This window comes from Sebastes fasciatus, chromosome 7, assembly GCF_043250625.1.
Source record: "Sebastes fasciatus isolate fSebFas1 chromosome 7, fSebFas1.pri, whole genome shotgun sequence".
Classification (NCBI taxonomy): domain Eukaryota; kingdom Metazoa; phylum Chordata; class Actinopteri; order Perciformes; family Sebastidae; genus Sebastes; species Sebastes fasciatus.
The window spans coordinates 23,149,983-23,169,087 of NC_133801.1; the positions used below are offsets into that span (position 1 = coordinate 23,149,983).

The 19,105-nt window shown below is 42.8% G+C and overlaps 1 protein-coding gene across 9 annotated transcripts in view; it reads right to left on the minus strand.

Moving 5' to 3' along the window:
* plch1 (phospholipase C, eta 1) overlaps positions 1-19,105 on the minus strand; it is an 81,745-nt gene that overhangs the window by 54,738 nt on the left and 7,902 nt on the right. For 2 of the 9 annotated variants that reach the window (XM_074642289.1, XM_074642287.1), the window contains exon 2: positions 16,824-16,946. In XM_074642289.1, coding sequence (XP_074498390.1) covers positions 16,824-16,902 — 79 coding nt within the window. In that variant the 5' untranslated portion in view covers positions 16,903-16,946. Of the gene's footprint in view, positions 1-1,765; positions 2,241-13,346; positions 14,015-16,823; positions 16,947-19,105 lie in introns of those variants that run through there. The other 7 variants (XM_074642290.1, XM_074642285.1, XM_074642283.1 and 4 more) reach the window with 7 other exon arrangements.

A 19,105-nucleotide genomic window follows, 5' to 3' on the forward strand; every position in this document is an offset into this window, starting at 1 on the left:
CATTTCTGCAGGCACTCTCCAGTCACTTTACTCTCCATCAGCAATGATAAGGACCATGAAGAGTCAAACCTCAAACCTAGTTAGGCTGACGATAGCGAGAGCAAGAGACCCAAGGAGAAGGGGTAGCAGGATTAATATCCGCCCAGGAGAGGGGAGCCGCCTCGTAATCAAAGATGAGAGCTGATGTAAGTGGCTCTTCAAAAGAGCAGTGATGGCTGAATCAAAGGATCAGTGAGCGCCCTTCACATCTTCATTCCCATCTTTTGTCTCGTTTCCCCTCAAGCATTAACGTTTAAACCATCTGAGCATGAGGATTTCAATTCACAGTTTAGTTCAAACTTGTTATTCCAGTTTCTTGTTGGACATCTAAAGAAAAAAGGAAGTGAATGTCTTCTTAACCCCACCTGACATTTATATTCTCTCCTTGCAACCTCACAGAAAACGAACTCCACCCAAGTATTAAAAAATCAGATTTTCAGCTAGGTAGGAGAAAAAAAAAACATGTAAAGAATCTTTTTTTCTACGTCCAACCTCTACTTTCTGGCTCCCATTTCTTTTGAGCGACACAGGGTCTGTGCGTGTGCATTCACTGTTTGTCTTCGTGTGCATGCATGTGCTAAAACTCATCATCTCTGTCGGCGCAGAGAGAGCAGATCAAAGCTTTGTCTTGCCACAGAGGCCCACGCAATTCAAACATATTTTAATGGGGTAGGTGATGGAGACGCCTCTGTGATGAACCTGGGAACAAAGCCTGTCCTCACTTAGATACATACAATGACGGTCAGGCCGGGGACGGTTGACAACAGCGTCCACAGCGGTTTCCATTCGTCATTTTCAATCTAAACTGTCATTTTTAATCTCAACATGATGAGGGATTCCTCTTGGGCACGCCTGTAGCTTAATTTCTATGAGTTTATAATCAGTTAGGGGATAATATTTCAATTCTCGAACGGCTCTGCGTGAGATCTCTGTTAAGATTCGCTCAGAGGGTGATGACTCCAATGGACCAACGTCCAAAGATTTGTCATAAATTATTCACAACTACATAAATTCATATTCAGCAGCATCTGCCTGATCCTTCATGCACTATTCATGTGACATAAGGCGCCACCACCCGGACTATCCAAAGCCAGTTGATGAAACACAAGCACGGCACTCAAACCAAAATAAAACAGTCTGAACGGAAGAACGGCGTCGTAATTCTTCACTCACTGCTCTGTTAGCTCTCATGACCTGGAGCTTTGTTTGTTTTGTGCGCTCAAGTTTAATCAAGATGTGATTCAGTTTTTGGTTGACTGACTGACCACGGGACAAAAACGAATGACATTTACACATAATTATTGCTATGACGAGTGATAAAACGCACAGAAATCAACACACAAACAAGGCAAATCTTCTCTTGCATGTAATGAGCAACATCTCATTAAGGCAAGGTTCAAAGTTATGGTAGCAGAAAGTGTGCGGTTTGATCGTCCTGGGGGATATTCTGATACATAAACATGAGCTCCTGCTCTTTTCCTGCATGCGCTATAAATAGCACCAGCAGGCAATATGTTCAATATGCAACATGTTTGTCCACACACACACATATTTAGTCTGTAAGATGACAACCTGCACAGTAAGAAGAACACATTGTCAAGATGGTTTTACATAATTTAAGTGTTGAGAGGTGGAAAATGTAATGGTTGTTACTTTTAATGGGTTTCCTTCTGTAAGGCACACTGAGCTACAGTGTCTAGACTCACACACATACACACACACTTACCAATTTGTGTAAGCCTGCATTTCTGTGGTACAGCCAGGGTGCCACCAATATGGAAGACGTTACGCGCCAGGAGAGTCGCCACAGTAATCACAGCTGATTTCTCAGCAGGACCATGAATAAAGGTGGATCGTACTTTGTGAGCAGATGATTCAGTGGCACCAATTTCCTCCATTTTCTCTGCAGAAAATAAGAAGCCAGTATAGGGAGTCTTCCTTTGCTTGGTCCGAGTGTGCAATACACTCCACCTGTAGCTTAAAAACTCTTTTGGTTTTCCTCACATCAGACTTGACGGTCGCTCCAGACTGGCTTCAAACAGAAAGCTGCCGTGCTCCAAAACAACAAGCGAGCACAACCAAAACTCCAGTTGTTCATCCTCCTCTGTACCGTCCTGTGATCTGTGGCGGCACCTTCAACTGACAGGCTTCTCTCTGAAAACACACACACACGTTTCCACCTTTCTCCTGGTCATCTGTTCTCCACTCCCACTTCCTGCTCTCCCCATACGCCTCCCTCTGATGTTTGCAAGTCTCTCAGAAGACGTGCTGCTGTGTCAGTGTGCTGCCAACATGCTATCCTGGTACCCAGACAAAGAGAGATTCGGCATTTAACAGCTCCTGTATTGTTGTGTGGAGTGATTATGAAGAGCGGAGAGTGCAGCAGATGTTTGCCTCTGCATATCAGCTGGGTTCATTGGGGTCAACCACTGGGATATGGGGATAAGGACGATGACATAACATTCATGATAATGCACTACTAAAAGTAAGGTTTAATATGTTGACGTGGGATGTGTGCGCGCTACGGTCACCGACAGCACATCTGTCCATCTTGTACTAAATGCTCTTTTATTTCACACAGGTTTTTCCCTCCTGAGGGGGAAGCGCTCTTCGCTTGCACGTTCCACTATGTGTCTACTGACATTTTCATGAACTGGATCACCAAATCAGGGAGAGCCCATTCTTTAGGAGCAACACAATACCATAAAAACAGAGAGTATGATTTGACGTTGATGGAAAACCATCGGAGCTCTGTTTTCTTGAAATAGGACACAAATGTCATCCCAAAAGCCCTGTGTTTGTTGGACCCATTTTTGCTCTTTAAACTATGTCACCAGACTCACGGAGCACTTGCTCTGAGCGTTTAATATTGACGTGGATGGGTTTCATTGTACTTACTTGAAAGCCTGTTGCATCTCATACAGACGCTAAATCAGGGGTGCCCAAACTTTTTCTGTTGGAGGTCCAAAACCGAAACATAATGGTGGCCAATGAGTCAAAGCAAACACCTACAGTATTTTATTGTACTGTATTGTAAGATGCAAAATGGTGCTTGGATCCCAAGTTCCCTTAATTGAAATGCCTTTTGTGCATGTGCCACATGTCTCTGCCTCTGCATTTCTTTTTTTACCTGGCTCCACGAAATTGACTTTCTGAGCAAAATTACATTCTGTGCTCAGATTATGAAAAATAATGAATAATTAGGGATCCTACATATTTAAAGAATATTTTACCTGAATAAAACAGCATAAACAGCAATTTCTATTATAATTTGATTAAATTAATTTTAGCTAGAAACATCTGGTGGGCCAACCTTGTCCCACAGGACCCCCTTTGGGCAGCCCTGCGCCAAAGGGTGCTTTGTATGTCGGTATCACACACCGAGGGGCGTAACAAAGCGTCGGTATTTGAGGCCCTGGGAATGAGAACGAGCTGGTTGGACGCAACATGGAAGAAATGGATATATTACCAGTGGGGGCGATATTTTTCAGATTATTTAAGCTGGCAGCTTGATTTCTAATATCACTGCAGCAGTGTAAATCAAAGATAATCAACCCAAAATGACACCTCAAGTAATGTCATACAACACATTGTCACTCCCAACTCGTCAAATACTGCCACTTGGTTAGTGGCCCTACTCTTCAAACTATGACGCTCCAGGTACCCCTCTAGTGTCAGTTTTAGACGGGTTAAGGACAGCATGTTTCCGTTTGTCTGATCATATGAAAGATATATATAATCATTTCCAAAATTCACAACATGTTTCACAACTAAATATTCTGCTTCGATCCATATTTGTTGCTGTTTAGCCTTTCAAAAACAACATTTTCACTGCAGTCACTGCTTTCCCACTCACCTCACACAAAGGACACACCTGTATTAACGGAGCAGTCTAGCAGCAATTCAACCTTATATTCATTAAAGAAGATTGATTTAATTAAAAAAAGACTGGAATGTTTAATACGATTAATAATATTATTGAAGTTGAGAATTTTGTGTGATGTCGTCATAAAATATGACAACATACATTCAAAGCTTAATCCAGAAACCTCAACAGAAGCTTTGAATGTAAAAAAAGACATTCGGTAGCCTGCAGCCCTAATTAAAATACAACGAGGCTTGTTTCCTTTTCGGAGCGATTTTAGTGGAGCAGCTTTGAGCTTGGGAGCGAAGGGAACGAACAGCTCCGTGAGCTATTCAGTGGGGCACACACACAGCTCCCATTCACATGATGGGTATCGAATGATTGGTATCGGTATCACATTAAGGGTACTGGTATTGGTACTGGCATCGTAACTTTTTAAACGATACCCAGCCATAGTAAATATAGTCCTGAATTTGGGGGTTAGGTAATCCAGTCTCTACCCTGTTTCACTGTTCCTCTCAGGATATTCAACAGCTTATGAAATTAAATTAGTCAGGCGCACAGCTTCAGCTTTATGACTTCGGGACAAATGCGAGGGGAAATCAGGCTGCACCATGGAGGGACAAAAGCCGGTAGCACATTTGTGACAGTACTGAGCTCAAGCCTTGGCAAAATCTAAACTCCATCACCTGCTCCACCAGTGTGATGGCCAGCAAAGTGACTACTGGCAGTGGTCATATTCATTCAAGCATGGCAATCATACATAATGAACAAATAATGAAGTGAAATTTACTCATTTTGTCTGCTTGCTTGTTTCTGTTCAGGGTCGCGGAGCCCTGGAGCCTTTGGCAGCATGCATTATAGGTGGAGGGCCAGCCTGAATCAGTTGTCAGTCAGGGCTAACACAGATAGACAGACACTCATACCAGTGGGACAGCTGGAGTCTCTAATCCACCTGATGTGTGTCATTGGAAGGAAACACAGAGGAAACCTGCATGAATGCAGAGATAACATGCAGACTGCACACAGAGCGGAGGGGAGCTAAACACTAAGCCACAGTGTCCTTCATTGGCTGATATATTGTTTAATGAAAAAAAAATAAAAACAGAGAGCGTGCACATCCAAATAATGGAAATACCCCACTCATTTCAAAACAGCAAGAAGAGCACAAATACAGAAATATTTCAGTATGGTTCTAACTTTGGCACATAGCAGTGCTCAAGAAGAATCCAGTCGCTTAAAGGAAGAAGCTGATAAAGAAAATTAGCTCCTCAAACCTAATAATTGCCTTCCATGTGATCCATTTTAAGCATTTTCTGATCTGGCACCCCTATTAGCAGGACATTGTCAGTGCCTTCCAAACTGCTATAAATTACCATAACAGAAATGGTTCATACAGCGCCTCTCTTCATGTTTGGTTACGTTTAGGCAACTAAAAATATTTAGTTGAGGCTCGGGAAAAATCACGGTCATGGTTAAAAGAAACTTTGACATTGGGTGGAATACGGGATCTGTACATCTAACCACCCAACATCCCTCTTAAGAATACTTACTCAATTTCTTTTATTCTTATTTTATTCTAACGTTTTTTAATTATGCTATTGTTATTTTTACTGCTTATTTGCACCAACGAACCAAAACAAATTCCTAGTGTATACCTGATACACCTGGCAATAAACAAGATTCTGATTCTGATTAAACGACATCAAGTGACTTCTGACTTTTCTCTTGAGAGACAACAGTCATCATTCACACAACCACAAGGAAGGGAAATGTAATCAGGGGCAACCCTGTGGTTTGGAGGTTAACCCCCTGGGGTCGAAGCTGTCGTATACAACAGAAAATTACTCTAATTACTATTTGTAGAATATCTCCGGAACGCTGTGGTGTAGAGACTTACTTTAACTTGGTCTTCGTCACCACCAGACCAGGCGGGCCAAAAATAGCAAAAAAGGGCTTACGATGCTGACCATGAACCACAACATCCCTGTTTGTTGCCTCTCTCTCTCTCTCTCTCTCTCTCTCTCTCTCTCTCTCTCTCTCTCTCTCTCTCTCTCTCTCTCTCTCTCTCTCTCTCTCTCTCTCTCTCTCTCTCTCTCTCTCTCTCTCTCTCTCTCTCTCTCTCTCTCTCTCTCTCTCTCTCTCTCTCTCTCTCTCTCTCTCTCTCTCTCCATCTCTCCATCTCTCTCTCTCTCTCTCATTTCCTGTCATCTCTCTACTGTCACTAATCTAATAAAGAGTAATTAGTAAAAATAGGGTAATTTCAAAGAAGATTCCAACAAATGTAATCATGAGCGTTTGACCAAATGACCTCTGCTGTTATTTTAAGGGATGGCAATAAAAAAGTAGGCTTAAGACTCTCCTCTTTGATAACGCTTAAAGTGCTAGTCAAAAGCTTTGCCCAGGCTGCCTCGGACTAGCCCCTAGTTGTGCTGCTATAGGTCTGGACTTCCTGTGATACACTGAGCTCCTCTCTCCTTCTCTCGCTCTCCATCTGTATGCATTCATGTCCCATTAATGCATGTTACTGCTTGTTATGCTTTCCCGTCTCGCAGGTATCCATGGATCGGGGTTACACCTGGATCGTGGTTGCGCCTGCTGCCACGGCCCTGCTTGACATCCACTGCAACTATCATTATTATCAGCCATATTTCTATTATTATTACTGCCACTATTACTTATCAGTTAATACTATTATCACTATATGTGGCCGTCCACCGAGAGCCTGGTTCTGCATAAGGTTTCAACCGGTTAAAGGGGAGTTTCCTCTGACTTTTTCACTAACACCACCATGACGTTGGCTTTTTAGTTTTTTATTGAAATATCTCGACAAATATTGAATGGATTGCTCTGAAATTAGCTAATTAGCAAATGTTTGCATGGTAACATGTTAAAGCCACACGGTGAACATGGTAAACGTTATAGGCTATACCTGCTAAACATCAACATTCTAGCATTATCATTGTAAGCATGCTGATGTGAGCTGAGTTGTTTTTGTCCCCTAATTTTCACGTTTTAGGTTTTCCTTCTAATTCCTGCTTACTATATCATGAATAACATGAAATTCTCAGAGATAAACAGATGCTACTGACTAGCAGTAGCAGTTAATTCATGGTGATGAACATAGCAGCTTATCTTGTCAGTGTTTCCTCACTACTTCAACGCTTCACTTCTTCAGCAGCCTTGTGAGTCTTAACTATTCACACCTGGGGGGGGGCAAATTCAAATGTAAATACCTTTTAAAGCCAACTAATTACACAAAACCTGCAAAGAAGAAGTCAAAAATATTTCGGTGTACCCTCTTATTAGCAACATAAAAGGTTAGGAAACACAGGGAAATGGCGAGCGAAAAGAGGGGAAAACACACACTCTTATCTCACAGTCACTCACTTCGCCTAATTAAGAGCACCCAAGGCAGCGCTCAAACCGCCACTGCTACAAATGGGTTCCCATGGTCCCCCTGGGGTGCAGAGTGTAGAGCGGCACCGGAATGAAAATAAACACATGACAACTGCAGCATGATAATGCATTCACCAAAGATGCTACAAGGGGCTCCCCGAGTGGAGGAGTTCAGCACCGACATCAAAGGAGGGAACTGAAGTCTGTGTGTGTGTGTGTGTGTGTGTGTGTGTGTGTGTGTGTGTGTGTGTGTAGTGGGGGGTTGTGTTCAAGCTTCTTCCATCTTCCTCCCTTAGCCAGGCTGGATGGCTGTGAGTTGATTGAGATACAGTATCTTTGGCAGCAGAGCCAGGCTGCCATGCAAACTGTCTGCTCTCAAGTGCTTCAAATGTTGGAGAGAAAGCTGCGCTGTAGCTGCTTTCCTGGTGCTTCATTTCGGGACACACGAGAAGCCCAAAAGTGTTGGCTGTACGTAAGTGGACCGTGCTTTTGGGTAGCTCATTAACTGCTGGGGGGATGGAAGCAAATTAAATAAAAAGCCAGTGGTTATGGACAATTTGCTTCTATTATATTATATTTCTCTCCTAGACATAGGTACGCTATATAGAGCTGCAGTTCCATACAGAACCTCCCAGTAGGTTTTGACACTCATGTCAATGCTTGATGCAAGAGCAAGTGTGACGCGCCAGCAGCTAAGTCAACATGCAGGCAAGATAAAGTAACTCGTTATCAGTGAAACTCTATGTAAATGCAAATTATGGTGCTTCAGCGTTAAGTGGAAAATACAGAGATGGATGTCAGTGGCTCCCTGGATATCAGAGATGTGAAGCTAGTTGATGAACAATTAAAATGTGACACATATTAACTGGGACTGTCAATAGATTCAAATATTTAATCACAATTAATTTCAAATTTTTTATCTGTTCAAAATGTACCTTAAAGGTCAAGCATTTAATACTCTTATCAACATGGGAGTGGGCAGATATGCTTGCTTTATGCAAATGTATGTATATATTTATTATTGGAAATCAATTAACAACACAAAACAATGACAAATATTGTCCAGAAACCCTCACAGGTACTGCATTTAGCATAAAGATATGCTCAAATCATAACATGGCAAACTCAAGCCCAACAGACAACAACAGCTGTCAGTGTGTCAGTGTGCTGACTTGACTATGACTTGCCCAAACTGCAAGTGATTAACATAAAGTGGGCATGTCTGTAAAGGGGAGACTTGCTGGTACACATAGAACCCATTTTCATTCACATATCTTGAGGTCAGAGGCCCCCTTTGAAAATGGCCATGCTAGTTTTTCCTCGCCTAAATTTTGCAAAAGTTTGGAGCGTTATTTAGCCTCTTTTGCGGCAAGCTGTAGTAAAACATGGTTGGTACCAATGGATTCCTTAAGGTTTTCTAGTTGTAGTTCTTCACTCTAACTTTAAAATTGCATGTTGCGTTAATGCGTTAAAGAAATTTGTGGCATTAAAACAAATTTGCATTACAGTTTTTCTCAATTGTTTACACACAAATACTGGTACTTGACACACAATGACCACAACATGTAACTCATGCACCAACCCCCTGAACCAATTCTGCTAAACTACAAGCACAATTCCTGCTTTACACTCAAATTGCAGTTCTAAAACACTTTTTTCAAAACACTACACACAATTCTCTGCATTTGGCCCAATTTTCATGAAGAAAATCTCGTTTTCACAAGGAACACACTGTCATTCAAAATTCTAAAGTCAATTGCCCTACTATGCACACTGACTCATCACATGGGCAAACACCTGTCACACAGTGTTACAATTAGCAATCAGAGCTTTAGCATAAAAGGGCAACAGGTGAGCTCTTCTGTTTTGGAGCAATGGATGCCAACATTGGAAACAGAGGCAGAGCCAGAGCCAGAGGAGTGAGAGTAAGAGGAGGAGGACGGGGAGGACGAGGACGAGGACGAGGACGAGGACGAGGACGAGGACGAGGACGAGGACGAGGACGAGGACGAGGACGAGGACGAGGAAGGCCAAGGACCGTAATCTCTGATGAGATCCGAGCCACTTTGGTTGACCATGTGGTCAACCATGGTCTAACAATGAGGGAGGCTGGGCAAAGAGTACAGCCAAATTTGAGCAGGTACACTGTAGCATCCATCATCCGGACTTTCCGAAATGAGAATAGGTAAGACATCTACTCTCACTAGAAAATTGCAGTACTGCATATCAATACAGTACTCAATGAGTACAGTAGTACAGTATTGCCTGTGGACTGTTCTGTAGGACTGTAAAAATAAAGTATGTTTCAAGTATTTGGGAAATGTATTCCTACACAGTATTTACAGTATTTTACTATTTGTATTGCAGAACTGAAAGATTACCAACACAAGGTGGTCGGGAACGTCTTCTGTCTCCTGAACAGGAAACTGAAATCATGAACATGGTCCTAGAAAATAACGCCATAACATTACGGCAAATACAAAGAAAAATAATAGAAAACAATGAGATATTTCAAAATATTGATAGGGTAAGCTTATCAACACTGGACCGTGTCTTGCGCAGAAATAATCTGAGGATGAAGCAGGTCAACAGGGTGCCATTTGAACGCAATTCAGAAAGAGTCAAAGAATTGCGATATAACTATGTGCAAGTAAGTCCTATACAATCCCACAATTGATGCATACTCTCAACACTGCATAAATTATACATATTTCTGTATTGTAATCATAATGATTGTGCTTCACAATAGTGACCACTCCATGTCTGTTTCAGAGAGTCCTTGAGCTAGAGGTGGCTGTAGTGGAGCACCAGTTCATCTTCATTGATGAGGTTGGATTCAACCTCACAAAAAGACGAACGAGGGGAAGGAATATCATCTGCCAGCATGCCATTGTTGAAGTCCCTGGCCAGTGCGGAGGGAACATCACAATGTGTGCAGCGATTACCCACCATGGCGTCATCCATCACCATGCTACCCTTGGCCCCTACAACACTGCCCATCTGATCAGATTCCTGGACACCCTACACAACACACTCATTCCGCCAGATCAGATAGACGGCCCAGAGCAGCTCAGGTACGTTGTCATTTGGGACAACGTAAGTTTCCACCGGGCTGCTCTGGTTCGTAACTGGTTCACTGCCCACCCACGCTTTTTAGTTGTTTATCTCCCTCCATATTCTCCATTCCTCAATCCTATTGAGGAATTCTTTTCTGCCTGGAGATGGAAAGTGTATGACCGAAATCCACAAACGCGTATACCCCTTCTCCAAGCTATGGAAGACGCATGTGGAGATATAGCAGTTGATGCTTATCATGGCTGGATTCGACATGCTAAGCGATATTTCCCCCGCTGCTTGGCCAGGGAAAACATTGCTTGTGATGTGGATGAGGTGCTGTGGCCAGACCGAAACAGAAGAGAGGATGCAGCATAGTTTTTTTTTTCGTTTTTTTTTACTGTAACTGTATACAGTAAATTCTTCTGTTGTTTTGTATGTAGACCACTGTATGTGCAACTTTGTGTTGGTTGGGATGTACACTGTGTACATTGTTTTTGTGGGGAAAATAAAATATATTTGTTACCGTGTATTTGTGTATTCTGAGTATAAAAACAATATTCTAAAATATTTTACAACACACTTATGTAAGTACTGTCTGTAGTAAGTGTAACACTGAACAAAAAAAAGGCCTAAGTCATTATGATGAATGGAGAAGAAGTGTTTTCCATTCATCATAGTGTTTTACATTGAGCACATCAGTGTTCAACTGGTTCTTATAAATGTCTATTCATATGATGGTTTGTGTGTGTCATTTGAAAACAAAATACCATTTTGAGAAGAAATTACATTGTTTTGAATGTAAAGTTTAATTTTGCAGGAGAATTGAGGGGTTTTGCCCATTGTGTGTGTGTTTTTTTGATTTGTGTGTAGAGTTCTGAGAGTATGAGGCATGCTTTCAGAAAATGTGTGTAAACAATCGAGAAAAACTGTAACATAAAGTGGGCATGTCTGTAAAGGGGAGACTTGCTGGTACACATAGAACCCATTTTCATTCACATATCTTGAGGTCAGAGGCCCCCTTTGAAAATGGCCATGCTAGTTTTTCCTCGCCTAAATTTTGCAAAAGTTTGGAGCGTTATTTAGCCTCTTTTGCGGCAAGCTGTAGTAAAACATGGTTGGTACCAATGGATTCCTTAAGGTTTTCTAGTTGTAGTTCTTCACTCTAACTTTAAAATTGCATGTTGCGTTAATGCGTTAAAGAAATTTGTGGCATTAAAACAAATTTGCATTAACGCATTATTATCACATTAACTTTGACAGCCCTACTATTAACAGGTGAAAAGGGGGAATGTGAGGAGAGGTATAGGGTTGGGTATTGTTTGAACTTTTTTGAGTTTTCAATACTATGTGCTACGGACACATTTCACTCGGTACCAAAAAAGTATTGAGGTTCAATACCCTGCCCTAAGGAGAGGAGAAGAGAGGAGAGGAGAGGAGAGGAGAGGAGAGGAGAGGACAGGAGAGGAGAGGAGAGGAGAGGCATTTCTTGCAATTTTCTGGTACTACCTCATTTTGACTTACTTTGAGAAATGCGCCTCAATTTGACATGAGATTTTGAATTAGTTCAGGAACTATTTGACATTCAGTGCCTGAGTTTTAGTACATATGTCAGTCTGTACCAATAAAGTATTTAGAAGAAGAGGGGAAAGGAAAGGAGATTGAAAATAACAAGAAATTGCATAAAAACAAGAGGAGAAGAGCTGAAAGGATGTGAGTGTGTTTCTCCCCTGGTGTCTGTTAGCTGTTTCTCTGCCCTGGAGCGACAGAAAGGAAGAGGCAGAGACAAAAAGGAGGGAGCATGCGGAGATGCATCATCATCAGTACAGGAGAGACACATGAGGAAAAACACATTTTGTACGGAAAAGCCATTTCCTCCATGTGGAGGAGATTAGCAGCCATGCATGCGGCTCCAACACCTTCCTCCCTCCATCATTTTCTCTCCTTTTCTCCCTCAGCAAGGGCTCGTCGTGGTGCCACGCCACTCTTCTTAGCACAAGTGTTGCCAAAATGAATGAAGAGGCAACCCCTCTTGGCCGTTGAAGAAAGCAGGGGCCTCCCTCTCACACCCCAACGCTCACACAGATAAAGAAAAACAGGCGCTGCAGGGGTGAAGACTGACAGCTTGACACATCCTGCTTTCTAAGTGCCAGGGATGTGCCACATTTTTGACAGCGTACAGGAGAGAGCAAAAGGGGTCGCTCTAATAGCCCGGGGGACAGTTGGGACTTCAATTTTGCCATCAAACCTCGACCCACAGCTCTGTCATGGTGTGACATGGTGTGGTGCTCAACATGCCCTGCCTGGGTTTCAAGGGGTTCCTATTTCTGCTGCTGCCAATGACAAAACAATCCAGCTCTGTGGTATGTGGTAATGCTATGTATCTTCTCACCATGTGCTGCAGTGACAGAACCCATAAACATCTCAGGGATTTAACAGTGTGGAGGATGCAGGATTATAAAGGATGTGGCACATCCCCACCTATGTGCTGCTGTATAGTCTGAGGGCAGAGCAAGTCTTGTCAAATCGACAAATTAAGAGGCTTTTCTGCCCCCTAGTGACAAGAATAATGGGGCATTTTCAGCACCAGGGACAGTTTCCTGCTGCTCTCCATCAAGAGCTTCCATATAAGCAGAGGAAATCTGACATCAGTTTATGAATTCACACAATAATGAAATCGACTGAGTGATGTCGTGTAATTAATTCTGACGTTTATGCACCCATAATGTCGATAAACATTAATTATGGCACAATTAATCCTTCATGCAAATTGACAAGCCTCAATTAAGGCTCCTTTCTCAAAGTGCTTGTAACAGCGTGGGTGATGCAATTTCTCCACAAAAACAAGCGCAATGGAGAAATTACGCATGGGGGCTTCAGCTTGCTTGCAATGTATCAGCCATCCAAAGGAATGCATGCAACCACACAGAGAGAGTATTCCTCTCCTTTGAAAGATGAAATAACCAAAAGCTTGAAAATGATCACTTACCCTTCTCCAAACTGAGATTTCTGCAAACTTCAAGTTCTGCCATTTAGGACTGGAGTTGCTGGTCTCACCAGGTCCATGCTCCATGCGTTTTGGAAATCATTTTTTTTATTATTTCCTAATTGTAGCGGTTCGAAAAGCCATCAAAACATGCCTGACTGGTCCATTTCCCCATGTTAATTGGACGCTCAAGCGAAACGCGCCATGATGATAAGGTGTCACTTTTTATGTCCAAAAAAACAAAACCCAGACACAAACTGCTCCTTGGCATCTATCTGCCCCTGTAGCTACGATCTGCAGAGTGGATTCACCAAACCAGCCAACCTCTCACTTCCACAGCCGCTGCGCGCACATCCTCTCCTCTCACCATGCAGGCACAACACAGGCACAAAAAATGATAAGCTGATTTCTCACGCGCTCGTTGGACCGACGGAGAGTGGTTGTTAATGATAGCGCACAGACAGAGACAGTGGCTTAACCTCCAGAGTTGGACATTTTTGGACACTTCATCAGTCTGGTTCAGTTTGTTTGGAGACAGTTTTTGAATTCCCCACCACACTGAACTCGTGCCACCTCCGTTTGTTTGTTTGTTTGTTTGTTTGTGGTCAGCTATTCCTCGGCGTATATCCTTAGGAGGAAAAAACAGTCACCATTGCGCATAGATGCCAGCGCTATGACCCACTTTACGCTCTCTGTGTGTGTCTCTGGTTTTACTGCTTCATGAATTTTGAGGGATGCTCTGCATTGCGCATACTGGGGACGCGTGTCCCAGGAGGGACAAACTGAGACTGAGAGCACGCAAGTTCTGTGCAAACATGCATTAAAGGGACTTTCAGAAATGCTTGTTAACAGCGACACCTGTGGCCGTTAAGTCAACGAAAGTAAGTGTAGGGCTGGCGCTTGCTCGCTACATAGACATGAACAAGCATCGCTCAACACAGTCAGGCTAAAAGCACAATATCACTCATAATCATAATGTTAGCTGACCAGACGAAGGTCTCTCCATGAATCACTGCTGATCCTAGTGTTGGCTTTTCCAGCTTCAGCCCCGCTGCTTCAGCCTCCGGGGCTGAAGCAGCGGGGCTGAAGCAGGAAGAGACACGTTATCGTCTCTGACCGCGTGCCTGCACCCGCAGGAAGACACTGGGCACCCGGTCGGAGACGATAACGTGTCTCGCTGCGGAGCCCCGTCACTTCACAAGACACAGGAAACCTCTGTTGGTCTGGAGCAGCAGCAGCATTTATTTCTGCACAAACGTCCACTGTACGTTCTCTAGATATTCTCAGAGCTAAACTAACTCTTCTGCAGTGTGGAGTGTGCGCGCATGAACGTGAGGTGGAGCGAGAACACGCGCGTTGTGTGAGTGAAGGCAAACGGAGGAGCGGTCTGAACAGCGTATCCACACGCGACCGCGCATATGCGAGCGCGTGTGGGACACCGACCCGGTAGATTTATACGTGTAAAAAGTTACAAACAGTCCCTTTAATAGGTTTAGCTTTTAAACTGTGTTTTTAGTGTGTGTGTGTGTGTCCAGCCTCAGGTGTAGCCTGGTTGAGTCAATTCTCTAATGACAGTTTGGTCAATCTGGCTCTCCCAGATTAGTCTTGCTCATTGGTCCACATTAAAGCCATTTGATTTAGGATTTCAGAAGACAATTATGGAGTGACTGAGCACACACACACACACACACACAGCACTACACGCACACACACAGCAACACACACGTGCACGCACACACAGTCGTGTTCAAAAACTGAGAGCCAGGGGTTACCAAATCGATTAGTGCTGTCTGGAGGAACAAAAAGACACGTCTGACCACCAGCATCAACCTCAGTTCAATGCTGCATGTGTGTGTCTGTGTACGCTGTGTCTTAGCAAGTAGGTTACGTGAGGCTTTCCAGTGATTGCTCACTTTGATTTAAGTTGTAGGTCACTTTTCATCCACACCTGCCTGATCACAGACAGACCCCACACACACACACACCCCTCAAACCCCCCTTCTCACACTGATTTATGTACCATGGCCAAACAAAAACCATCAGCCACTCTCTCATGCACAACAAGACTGGAAACAACTGGGAGGAAGGGAAAGAGAGGCAGAGTGAAGCAAAGTCATGTGGAAAATAAACAGGAAAGGAAGAGAGAGGCATTATGTTTTTCAAAATGGTTCTGACTGACAAGAAAGGACAAACTGTCAGGGACACAAGAGGACAAACACAGACAGACAGGATCTGAAGTGTGAAGATGCAACAGACAATTTATTGTTCCCAGACTATTTGTTCTGTTTCTCCTCCCTTTATCCCTTTGAAAAAAACTTAATGGCAGCCTGAACATAATAACTGTAGGCGACTAGATTAGTATCAGAATATGTTATCTTGTCAGAAATGGATTGGAGGGGGTGGAAGGGTGGTGCAAGCTCACTTTTATGGGACTTTATGAAAATGTATTCAGATTCCATGCTCAGTAGGCTATTCATGTTCATTTTAACAACATTCATTATACCACAAATTCTGAAAGAAAAGTCAAGTTTGGCTTGGAGAAATTTGCAAAGGGAGAAAAACTGTGAAATTCCCATAAGTGCCCTTATTTCTAAGCATGACCAAAGAGGAAAAAGACACTCGTGTTTACTCTCTGCATCAATCAGGTCAATCCATCATCCACAGTACTGTAGCAGTCAAGCCTGATTTCTACTACGGTCGGCTGACGAGCAGACACTCGTACAGTGTGTAGCACACAGTCTGCAGGGGTGGGATGCGGACGCTGGCTGTAGTAAGTCAAGGTGAGGCTTTAAGTGGTCTGTCTGCTGTAGGTGTGACCGCCACAGAGGCAGACTGAGATCATTTGTTATTGATTCGTCTGGAGGATCTGTCAGTGTGCAGCCTGACCGAAACTACATCATGATCAAATTGATGTCTGCATTAATTTCAGCTTTAAGGAGAATGAAAAATGCACTATTTGATGTGGTTCAGAATATACATACTGGCACAAACAGGAATGCACATGTGTGTCAGGGCACTTAAGTTGATGCATGCAGATATTTAGCAGAAGAACATCTGTTGTGAATGTTGGTTTCTCTTCGTTCTACAATGATACACTGTATGAGTACTAACATGTATGAGTCACCCATTAAGAGAAACATATGGCACTACAAACCAGATGCAGTACTACTAGTACACATGTTTTGTATTTACACAAACATTGTAAATGTACGCCTACAATGACAATAGTATCTTGGTCTTGAGCATCCTATCTGAATGAAGTCATGTGGGCAGTTTTTCATTCATGTCACACAACGACTCGGGTTGAGGATTTGTGTACCAGTGAGGAGGCTTTATTGATGTCACAAGACTGAATCTTGGCTGTGCTGTCTGCATCATAAAAGCCTGAGGAGAGTTTGAGGCACAATAGTGGAGACGAGTCTCCCTCTACTGTTCATTCCCATGACATACAGTTATCAGAGAGTAAGTAGACTACTGTACCATGAAAGGTGCTGTTGTCTGTCAGGAAGTGCCGGCGGTACTGTGGCTCTCCTTTCTTGCTCACCACCCAGGCGCTCATAGTGAAGAGGAGGAGGGACGCAGGAGGATGAACAATTGGATGACCTATGAAGGAGAAGAGAGTTTAACTGTGTTGTCCAAACATTTTGCAGGAATTGAATCAATCAATCAATAAAAAACAAATGCATCTTGTGCCTTGTGCTGCGAGCCAACTCACAAATCTCAAGACAAACAGTACAAGATGCAGTTTACAGATACAGAATGTTAAAGGAGAAGGAAAACAAATTGCTTCCTTTCTGGACAGGGCCATAGAGTTACTGTGAGGGGGAAAGGCAAAAAGTTGGAGATTTTGCAGGGTTAGTATTCCAAATTAATTTTGCATAAATTGTGGATTCTCCGGTAGTATTTACTAAAACCTGGATGTTAAATGCATTGCTCTACCTGATAATCTCTTCAGTATTAACTTTAATTACATCAGGATGTGAAAACATGGTGTTACGATGTGGAGAGTTAGGAGAGAGTTTAAAATGTAAGGACTGATCAACCATAACAGACAACTTTTTTTTTTTTTTTTAAATGATGCAACTTGAAGGAGTTACATAAGCAAAAGCATAAAATGAATTACACCCAAAACCTTCCCTCTACTGCAGTTAAACTTCATCTTGTGACTCCACAGTTTGTGAGATTATACTGAGGCAGAAATTATTCATCTTCATTTATTTGCATTTTGTTAGCCTGCAATACAAGACAAATCGTTGTGTGTTTGTGGGGTTTTGCTTAGTCCATGTCTTGCTCTTATTTTGAAATGTATTCTTCTTGTGGTAGTGGCAGCATCACCAAAAAGTGTTATTTTTATCATGATCAAAATCAGCATGTAATTGGATGAAATGCATGACAGTGACAGTTCCAAAGTGCTGGGCTCTTTGTTACATCTCTACCATGAAGACATTATCTGATCCTCCTCTCCATGTGTTCTCATTTATCTTCCTTCTGTTTCTCCTCGCCATTATTCCCGGATTCCCAATTTTCCACTACTTCCTCCTGATCACTTTTCATTCCTGCCTCTCCTACTGCCAGTTTCACTGCTTAGTGTTTCCCCACCTGTTGCTCATCTTTCTTTCTGTGATTTACTGCATCCCACTACAAACACACTCACACACACACACAGGAGATCTGGAAAAACTCGGAGCCTCTGAGACAGTTATTGGCGTCTGGTGCCGGCTGACCCGAGGAGAGGTGACTGTCTGGTGGAACACGTAGAGCTCACGGGTTAAGTATCTTTGAGGTGAAAGTACTTTCCTGTGACCCTGCCACCACCTCACTTTAAAACACGGAAGCCTGTAATGCCTGTGGTGTTTATGACAGGACCATGTGGACAAAGACCCACTCACTCTGTTAATGTGACACCTATGGCATGGTGAAATAGTGTGTGCAGAACACAGCCAACATGGATAACTGCAACATTATAAAACAAATGTTTTACAATGCAAAGAATCTTTCTTACTAAACATCTAGATTATAAGCAATGTTTAAAGAGGACCTATTAGGCTTATTTTTAGGTGCACACTTGTATTTTGGATTTCTACTAGAACATGTTTACATGCTTTAATGTTCAAAAAACGCTCTTTTTTCTCATACCGGCTATGCTGCAGCATCTCTTTTCTGAAATACTCCGTTTGAGCTCCGCCCCATCCCCTTCCTGAAAAGCCCAGTCTGCTCTGATTGGTCAGCTGGCCCACTCTGTTGTGATTGGTTAACCAAACCAAACTCTTTGGACTCCGCTCCAGCTCCACTCGAACTAACTTTGTTTGAGGGCGTGCCAAACTAGCCGTTATGCAAATGTGGTACTTGGTGACATCACCACGTTACGGAAGAAAAGGTGGGGACTTCAAGCGAGGCGTTCAGGTGGTTCAGGAGCAGTGTTTCTGTGGGGGAGAGGAACTCCCTTCGGCGTGGACTATCTAACACACTAAAGGAAAAAGAAGAAAGCACAAAAGCATAATAGGTCCTTTTTAATATCTGTTCCTTTGAATAATACAATAATAGCTTTCATTCACTTTTACAACAAGACATGGAGAGAAGCATAATGCTGAAAAAGAAAAAATAACAACAAAGAAAAGTAGAAAAGACCTCTAAGAAGGTCTCTTAGAGGAGATATATCTGCTCATGTTATAATCAGTGCTCTCTGGTGATGCTTTTGAAGAGAACAAATACCATAATATCATAATTTCTTCTTAACTATAAAACATTTGCAGTGTGTGGCC